This window comes from Oryza glaberrima, chromosome 8 (assembly GCF_000147395.1).
Source record: "Oryza glaberrima chromosome 8, OglaRS2, whole genome shotgun sequence".
Lineage (NCBI taxonomy): Eukaryota > Viridiplantae > Streptophyta > Magnoliopsida > Poales > Poaceae > Oryza > Oryza glaberrima.
In genome coordinates, this window is record NC_068333.1 from 10,633,146 (window position 1) to 10,642,955 (window position 9,810).

Below are 9,810 nucleotides of genomic sequence, written 5' to 3' on the forward strand. Positions count from 1 at the left end.
GTTGACACCTACTCCTGGGTGCTCGAGGAGGCCAAGCACCACGACGATGACGACTTTGTTGTTGGATGGGGACTGCGCGGCTTGGCTGGCTGCTACTGCTGTTGCTTGCTCAAAGCCAACCAACGATACTGTTGTTTTCGCATTTCTTTTGTTCTTGCTATTTTGGGCGTCATAGCGACATCGGCGTCAGCGAGGACTCCATGGGAGACAGTGCCCGCTGGGACGAGCTCCGCGCTGCTGGGCCTGGACACTGCACTCGTGCCGCCGCAGTTATTCGTGGATGGCCGATATTCGGGTAGCCGACAAAGTGGTCATGCGGCACGAGCAGGCGCCACCGCTGCCGTAGAGAGCACACAGAGAGAAGGGAACGAGGGAAAGGAAATCGGTGTATTCTGGTGTGGGACAGTGAGGGCAATTTCATCCCTAGTTCCACCATTATATCTAAAGGAGACGGGAGTGCTATAAACCAGAAGATTTTAACAGAGCTGTGCTTTCAAATGAAAGCATAAATTTTCTGTGCTATTTTTCGGTACTAGAACAATTTCTGTGCCACCAATCAATTTTACTCATCAAATTAACCCTTTTACCTTTTCATCCTCCCCTCTCTCCTCTCTCTCTTTCTTTCCTTTCTCATCTTCCTCTCCGCTCTCTCTCTCTTTCCCCACTCGGGCCAGGGGTGAGGGGCGGCGGCCGGCGGTCCGAGCGGCGACGGAGCGGTCGGGCGGCGCGAGGCGCGAGCGCCGGGACGGCCCGAGCGGCGACGGCGGCGGCGGCGGATCGAGGGCGGATTGAGGGCGGCGGCGGCGGATCGAGGACGGCGACGGGGCGGCGACGGCGGCAGGGCTCTCAGCGGAGCGGGAGCGGGGAACGGGCGAGGCCGGCGAGGTCTTCAGTCGACGCCGCCCCAGCTTCCACCTCTCCTCGTCGGGGCGGAAGCCGTGGACGACGGCGGCGCGGCGGAGTGGAGCGGCGGCGGCGGGGCGCCGAGCGGAGCGGCGGCGAAACGGCGCCGCGCGGCCTCTACCTCCGCCATTCGTCGCCGCCACCTGCCACCTCCTCATCCTCCCCATGGCAGCGCCCCTCCAGTCGCTGCCTCCCTCTCGTCTCCGCCCCCTCTGGCCTCCCCCGCGCGCCGCCCGCCTGAGGTCGCTCGTCCTCCTCGTCTCCGCCTTCTCCTCCTCGTCTCGGGGCCTAGGATCTGAGCGGCCACTTCCCGTGGACCCGGGGGGCGTTAGCGGGCGGAGGAATCAGGATCCGGGCGACGACGCCCTGATCTGGAGGGCCCATCGGGCGCTGGCGCGGCCGGACTGGCACCGGAGCGCCGCGCTCGCCTCCCTCACGCCCGCGCAGGCCGCTTCCGTGGCGGAGTCGCACCCGATCGCCGCGCGAGGCCTCGACCTCCTGCTTTTCTTGTCGCGGGAGCGCTCGCACTCGTACCGGCCGGGCACGTTCGCCGCGCTCGCCAGGCGCCTTGTGGACGCGCGCCGGTATGCTGCCGCGGGGCGCGCGCGCATCCACCTGATCAAGTCCTGCCACAGCAAGGAGGCGATGGCGAGGACGATGAGTTTCCTGGATATGCTCAGCCAAAGCGGCCTCAGGATGGGTCTCTTCGCATATAGCGCCCTGTTGATCCATCTGAGCAGGCTTGGAATGACTGCTGCCGTCATGGACAGGTACCACCGCATGCTGAGCGAGGGTGTACAGCCAAATTTACTTATCTACAATGCTGTAATCAATGCATTGTGCAAGGATGGCAATGTAGCGGATGCAGAGACAATCATGAAGAAGGTGTTCGAATCCGAGATGAGCCCTGACACGTTCACCTACACGTCCATGATTCTTGGTCACTGTAGGAAACATGACTTGGATTCAGCATTGCAGGTTTTCAACCAGATGGCTAAGGAGGGCTGTGAGCCAAACACGGTAACATACTCGACATTAATCAATGGGTTATGTGATAGTGGGAGGGTTAACGAGGCATTTGATTTGATTAGGGAGATGATATTGCATGGTATTCTGCCGACAGCGCACACTTGTACTGGCCCTATTATTGCATTATGTGACATGGGGTGCTATGAAGATGCCTGGAGGTTGTTCGTTGATATGAAAAATAAGGGGTGTGAACCAAATGTGTATACATACACAGCACTTATCAGTGGTCTTTGTGTGTCAGGGATATTGAAAGTGGCCATTGGACTGTTTCATAGAATGTCTAGAGATGGTGTGTTCCCTAATACAGTGACATATAATGCTTTGATTAATATTCTGGTTGAGAACAGGAGAATCAAATATGCGTTTGTTGTTTTAAATTTGATGGGCAGAAATGGTTGTTCACCAAACATCGTGACATACAATGAAATGATTAAGGGCTATTGCATTCTTGGTGATCCTAAGAAGGCAATGTTAGTGATGAACAATATGTTGCAGAGAGGACATTCAGCTAATCTTGTAACATACAACACCATTATCAAAGGATATTGTGACTCAGGAAATACTACAAGTGCTCTTAGGATTCTAGACCTTATGAGGGATGGTGGATGTAAACCTGACGAGTGGTCTTACACCGAACTGATATGTGGTTTTTGCAAGATAAGCAAAATGGAGTCGGCTTTTGGATTGTTCAATGAAATGGTGGATGATGGCTTATGCCCCAATGAAGTTACCTATACTGCACTGATAGATGGGTACTGCAAGGATGAGAAACTGGACACTGCAACATTGTTGGAACATATGAAGAGAAGTGGTTGCAGACCAAATGTTCAGACATACAACGTTCTTATTCATGGTCTGACTAAGCAGAATAATTTTTCTGGTGCAGAGGAACTATGTAAAGTGATGATTGAAGAAGGGATATTTCCAAATGTAGTCACTTACACTGCAATGATTGATGGGCTGTGCAAAAATGGTTCCACATCTTTGGCTCTTGAAATGTTCAACAAGATGATTGAGCAGGGTTGTTTGCCTAATCTTCTTACCTACAGTTCTCTTATCCGCGCTCTAGGTCAAGAAGGCAAGGTAGAGGAAGCTGAGAATTTGTTTGCAGAATTGGAGCGGCACGGGCTCATTCCAGATGAAATTACCTATGTTAAGATGATTGAAGCATATATCATGTCAGGGAAAGTTGAGCATGCGTTTGATTTTCTTGGAAGAATGATAAAGGCTGGGTGCCAACCAACATTGTGGACATATGGTGTTTTGATTAAAGGCTTGAAAAATGAGTACCTATTAGCTGACCAGAGACTTGCTGCCTTGCCAGATGTAGTTCCAAACTGCAGTTTTGGTTATCAAACCACTGATCAAGATGCTGTGTCAGTTATGTCTGCTAAGTTAGCAGAACTGGATCCTGGCCTATCTGTTCAGGTGCAGAATGCACTAGTTTCAAGCTTAAGTACAGCTGGGAGATGGTTTGAGGCAAATGAGTTGTTAGGAAGCATGATTAGTCAGGGTTTATGCCCAGATCAGGAGGCATATAATTCCTTATTATGCTCACTCTTGAGAGTCCGGAACGTTGACCTTGCTATGGGCGTATTTAAGCATATGTCTACTCAAGGTTGTGAGGTCCACCTTAATGGTTATAAAGAATTAATATGTGCTTTATGCCAATTACACAGAAGAAAGGAAGCCCGGATTACTTTTGAAAACATGCTCATGAGGACCTGGAATCCTGATGACGTTGTACAGGCAGTGCTCATCGATGGATTGCTCAGGGATGGATACAAAGACTTGTGCATGGAATTTCTGCACATAATGGAAACCAGACGTTACATGCCTAGCTTCCATATATACACCATTTTGGCTAGGGAGGCATCAAAAAAGAGGTAGCACCTGTTGGATTATGCTGAACTTTAGGCACTGCATGGTGGATGTTGTGATAAGCAAGCTGCCGACCTATACTGGCTGGAAGACTTAAGTGGGCTCATCAATCTTGAGTTTTTGTTCCTTTTACTGAAGGACTATCTGATATCCAGTTTATCCACATCAAATCCATATATCTACACACGGTAAACTGGATGTCATGTAACCTACAACATGCATTACTTTTTCTTCTAACTGGTTTGGTTGGGTCATGCACCATGTGTCCGCCTGATTCCGCTGCTATGTGCAGGTCATGGAAACATGTAGCAGGATGTATCACAAAGGTGAAGAGGGCTACATGCTCTACATCGTGTACAGGACAGTGCTTCTGTTCAAGTCTTTCCAGGTCACCTGGAGCCACGGTGGGATTGTAGGACGCACAACGCCACATTGGGTGCCATGCCGTAAGATGATGAGCCCTTTCTTACTTCCGTTCTATAACGCTTTTGGTTAGATTGGTAGTAATTTAATAGACGTAACAGAACTGCATGGAGTAAGTGGCAGATTCTTGACCTTCATTTGTGAGTGGCTGGCATTTGCGGTCTGAGAGTGGGAGCAGTAATCATGTTGTGATGCCAGGTGCTATTTACCTGCTACCAGAGCTCATTTGATGAGGTCAGGCCTTCTATAGCAAGGATTAGTTAGCATTTGGATTTCTGAGTCCACACATCTGTCAGCTTGTCTGTGCTACTTTGATTCAGATTGTACTACCTTTATCCCATAAAAATTGAAATTCTAGCTAATTTAGGACAGGTTAGGAGGATAGACAATTGACCACAATAACCTTATTTAATGAACCCCATACATGCATACATTCCATATATAAAATTGATTAAAAGGAATTTTGAGACAATTAACTCACATAATTACCATTCTTAAATTACTTGCTGGGTCCCACGTGATTAGAAATACAGTTTTTGTGGGACAAAGTCTAACAACAGATGATGACATCAAGCTCTCCCTTTTTGTACTTTTGTAGATAATAACAACCAATGGAAGGGAACTCTGCGAAGGCTCGCTTGTTCTTGAATAAGCATCTCAGCAAGAAGATTTCACTAACGCAGTTTCGATGTTCCCGGTAATTGTGTTCTTCTCTAGTTCTCTTTCATATTGCCTATCTCCATACAGCTATGAAAAGCAGCTTATCTAAGTACACAAACCACTTTTCACCTTGTAGCGTTCTGTTGTGAAGGACATCATTTAGAAGGGAAGAAAGCTGTTAAGAGGAATTGCACCCCGGATGCATGAATGGCATGGAAAGTACTAAGGTACCCATGTCCTCATGGTTGAAGCGGGAGAGAAGGATGACGTGAAAAACACACCATCGCACATGATGGAGAGAGTTTTGAAGTAGAGTTTTCATCATCTCCAGTAATAATGCTTTGATGGAGAGTTTTGAAGTAGAGTTTTCATCATCTCTAGTGATAATGCTTCGAGAGAGGTTTCATCATCTCTAGAGTTATAATGCTTTGAATAAATTCATAATCAATCACACAGGAAGTAAGCAATCATGATCAATCACACAGGAAGTAAGCAATCATGATCTTCCTTTCTATTTGCAAGCACAGACTAGGAAGTTCTCACACTCAAAATCTAGGGCATTCTTATTTAAGGTTTATACCGTGTTCTGTTATAGTTAGAGAAAGATGACACGCTGAATCATTTTTTTTTTTAAAAAAAACATGGTAATATGGCTATATAGCAAAGTGGTGATTTCTCATGTCGTATCGTACATAGTCTGTGTATTGATACAGAATAACGCATGGATTGGATTTCTATTGGATACTTTCTTGATGAAATACAACAGAGACAATTTATTATTACAGAAATCAGTGGGCTGCTGTGTTGTAGTGTTACAGGGAAATTGGTCTGTAGGGCTATAGGTACAGACTGTTTGCTATCTACTTTGGCTGAATTTGGTCAGGTTTCTGCACTTTCTAGGTTGGTCGTAACATTGTTGTTACTAGTCTCACTAGTGTTGTGCAGAGCGTATGATTAGTTTATAATTTCTTGGTGTTCCTGTCAAGCTTAAGAATACCAAAGTCCGAATATGCACTTATATTTTATAATCTAAAGTTTCACTGGTATTGGTTGTGGTAGGCTTTTAACATGTGTAGATAATGATTGATTGAAGAATGCAAAAGTTCAGACGACTTCCACCTGTTCTGCTGCAGTTTGTTTGATCACCATCATGCATTCCTGTTGGCTCTCGTATGGATTGCGTATTTGTGTCTGCCCTCTGAAACTAGGAAGCTTAATGTACTATTTGAGAAGTTGGATAATGAATCCCATGATAGTACTATTTGCACTCCGGTTTAGATATAGTGATTAAAATGGAATTTCTCCAAAACTAGATCTGGCCCATTGCAATAAGTAGAATTCACACTGAACATTAAAACTTTGCAGCTAAGTTTGACTGTGGGACATGCCTAATGTATCTCCTACCCTTTATCTGCTTTACCATGCAGGTGGCACTTTCAGATTGCCTATGCTAATTCATTTCACGCTGCATATCCAAAATGGTGAAGCTGACAATGATAGCACGTGTTACTGATGGCCTTCCGTTAGTGGAGGGATTAGATGATGGTCGGGATCTGAAGGATGCTGACTTCTACAAGCAGCAAGCTAAACTGTTGTTCAAGAACTTATCGAAAGGGCAACATGAAGCATCAAGGATGTCAATTGAGACTGGGCCGTACCTTTTCCAGTATCCTTAATTCTTATGCTATCTGCAGATTTAGAGTTCCTGTTGAAAAAGATTATTCCCTCATGATTTTTTATAGGGGTTTCACGCCAATTCTTAAAAGATTAACTCATGGTTACCCTTTTTGTGGTTTTAGGCTCAAATTTTAATTGCAGCAGCAAAGACAATGATTCCAACTAGATATGTTGGTTGATGCATACACACTCTGTTTAGTTTTCCTCTTCATTTTAAATTTAACTGCTCATTCCATTGACAACATATTCTTGCTGCTTATGGGGGAGTGAATTGGTGAGTAATAAGTATTGTATTAGACATTTTACTTGGTCTACCACTCTCCCAATTTTTGCATCAGCAGGAACTTGTATATTCTATGCCCTATATGCATCATCTGCCTTTCGCCATATACTTGGATGTTAATGGCACCAAGATGCCAGGAAAGTTGTGTTACTAATGCCGTATGTTAAGAAACTAATCCTTTCTTGAATTTTCATCCTGTTTGCCTTGTGAAAATCATTTGTGGTACACTTGTTGCACCTTGATCAAACAGTTACATCATCGAGGGCCATGTGTGCTATTTGACAATGTGTGACCACTCTTATCCGAAGAAACTTGCTTTCCAGTACTTAGAAGATCTCAAAAATGAATTTGAGAGGGTCAATGGCAACCAAATTGAAACTGCTGCAAGACCATATGCTTTTATTAAGTTCGGTATGGTTCTTACATTCATGATATCTTTCTTTATACTCATTCTCTTAATTCTACTAGTTAATGGCTTATTCGTAGAATGATCGATGGGCAATTGCAATTTATTTTCAAAATCCATAAAATTGTATTTGCTTAGTTCCAGCAACTCCACTTCAAATTTCCTTACCTGCATTGCTCTTCGAGGAGAAAAAAGGGGAATTTGTGCTCAAGGAGTCGACAACTAAGTTGGTCTTGCTGCGATCAATTTAACACAATAATGCTTAGAACATGTCTACATCCTTTATTTTTTGACCATATGAATTCCTGCCATACACCCAAATTATGTTCACCAATGCACATGGGATATGGGAATCTCTCATGCGCTACTATGTCCTATCTCGTCATATCACTGGTGGACTGTTAAGCATAACAAACACCTGATATGCATTACCAGTTTACCCACTTCACCTGTTTTCATGTCTGTGACAAGGCTTTCCTTCATGGTTTTCAGGCCCTTATTTGCAAGTATGCCCCTGTTGCCATTGTGATTGGGATAGTACTGATGCTCTTTTGGGTCAAGAACAAGATATGGTGACTGAGAGTAACAGTCAGGCCTCCTGTTACGGTGCTGGAACTTGAGTTCTCCGTGCACCCCGAATCGATTCTGGCTCAACAGATGCTTCAATGGCTTATCCCGCATCTGCCCATTCAAGCGAGTAGTAGTGTAGCTCTTCTTCCGTGCTTTTTTTTTTTTTGCCTATTCCTCCCAACAAAGATCATCCAAACTAAACCCATTGTAGTATAAACCCTCGTCATTGACCCAGACTATCCTGATGGATGAAGAAGTCCTTGAGTTCTTCGAGCACCGCTTTCTGGCTTTGCTGTGTAGAGTCGGCTTTTCGACCTCCGAAATGGTATATGTTCTTTGCAAGCTCACCATGTAAGAATTGATGTTTCAGGCTGATGGATGGACAAGGCTCATACCATCCAAAGCTGCATGGAATGTCTTGTGACTCAGACGTTTTAGCTGCAATCGAATACGTCCGGTTATGCTGCTGGACAAAGGTCACTCTCATTGCCAGATTATCAGCTTCTGTAAGTCACATGTTCCATGCTGTGGTTCCCAGGAGATATCTGTTATGGGCAATATGGTTGTGTTTTATGAGAAGTGCAAGAAATTCTCTACAATTCTCATTACCTCCATGTGGACTAACACATACAAAATAATCATGGAGGCAATGGGAATCTATTGTGTTTTCTGAGCTCAGCTGGAAGGCGCCGCGTTGCAATCGATCTTGATCCTCCTTTCAACCACGGAGAGAAACATTGGTTTCTTCCATCCACTTGAAATTTTTTGATGACCAACTTTCTTGGCACTGTAATATAAGTAGATAGGAAGAACATATGCAACAATATCATGGCATCCGAACTAGCACATCAGTGAGCACTATGTGCATAATTGAAGGGATCCAAGCACATAGTCAATGTAGCTAAACCAACAAAAGTACCCACATAAAAAATCACGCATTGACATATACTACCTCTTTTTTTTAATAGATGAACTATTGACTTTTTCTCTCTTTTTTTTAATAGATGACGCTATTGACTTTTTCTCACATGTTTGACCATTCGTTTTATTTAAAAAATTTACGTAATTATAATTTATTTTGTTATGAGTTGTTTTATCACTCTTAGTACTTTTTAAGTGTGATTTATATCTTATACATTTGCATAAAATTTTTGATGAATAAGACGAATGGTCAAACATGTGAGAAAAAGTCAACGGCGTTATCTGTTAAAAAACGGAGGGACTATACTCTAAGAGCACACATAAGGCAAAAATATTCCTTTCCATTTCTCCTAGGATCAATCTTCATAGTCAACACCCCTTTGATTATCATCAATCAACAGAGTCCGTTTAAAAGTAAGAATTTACATAAATTACAAAACATTTAGCTAAAATAGTTGCTGGTCTCTATGGAAGTTAGCACTAACAATAGCTTTTGTTTCAGATAATGTAATGAAACATTCCTGCTTTTGCTAAAAAGTTATAGCCAATTATTACAAAGTTCACACAAAAGCAAACTCACAGAGTGAGTATGTAGCAAAAGTAACGAAACCAAAAGTAGAAACAAACTAATAAAAACCAAACAAGGTAAAGACTCCACAACTACTTAATTCTATTGGTGAATCTTCACGCGAAGCTGGCAAAGAGCTGTACGATCGTCGACTTAAGTTTACGACACACATCTTTTATTAGCTTGATAAGATCATCATGCCTTTGTAGTTGGGCCAATATATTACCCTGAAAAAATCCTGCAAATAAGATTTTGAAGGTGATCTATCAAAAAAAACCATTTCGTTTTACTAAGCTAGAGAGCCCAATAAATAACGGAAGCTTCATCAAGTATAAGTTCCTTGATTTTTTTTATTAACGCCCACAAACCAATTCCCAAACATATGAGATATACTATGTGGAGGGTATAATATAAACGAGAACTATATAGATCTCCAAAGAAATCTAGCGAAATGGCAATCCAGGAAAAGATGATAAATCGATTCATTTT

General features: G+C 43.6%; 1 protein-coding gene across 3 annotated transcripts; it reads left to right on the top strand.

Annotated features, from left to right (window-relative positions):
- Window positions 1-634: 634 nt before the first annotated feature.
- On the top strand, window positions 635-6,342 carry LOC127781574 (pentatricopeptide repeat-containing protein At5g65560-like). 3 transcript variants are annotated; one of them, XM_052308545.1, is made up of 6 exons: window positions 635-4,001; window positions 4,106-4,259; window positions 4,338-4,470; window positions 4,835-4,933; window positions 5,033-5,123; window positions 6,324-6,342. In XM_052308545.1, the coding sequence occupies exon 1, from the start codon at window positions 1,069-1,071 to the stop codon at window positions 3,820-3,822; it is 2,754 nt and encodes a 917-aa protein (XP_052164505.1). In that variant the 5' UTR covers window positions 635-1,068; the 3' UTR covers window positions 3,823-4,001; window positions 4,106-4,259; window positions 4,338-4,470; window positions 4,835-4,933; window positions 5,033-5,123; window positions 6,324-6,342. The 3 variants fall into 3 exon arrangements, with proteins under 3 accessions (XP_052164505.1, XP_052164504.1, XP_052164506.1); XM_052308544.1 differs by lacking the exon at window positions 6,324-6,342 and having other exon boundaries at window positions 5,033-5,384; XM_052308546.1 differs by lacking the exons at window positions 4,338-4,470; window positions 6,324-6,342 and having other exon boundaries at window positions 5,033-5,384.
- The last annotated feature ends 3,468 nt before the right edge of the window (window positions 6,343-9,810 follow it).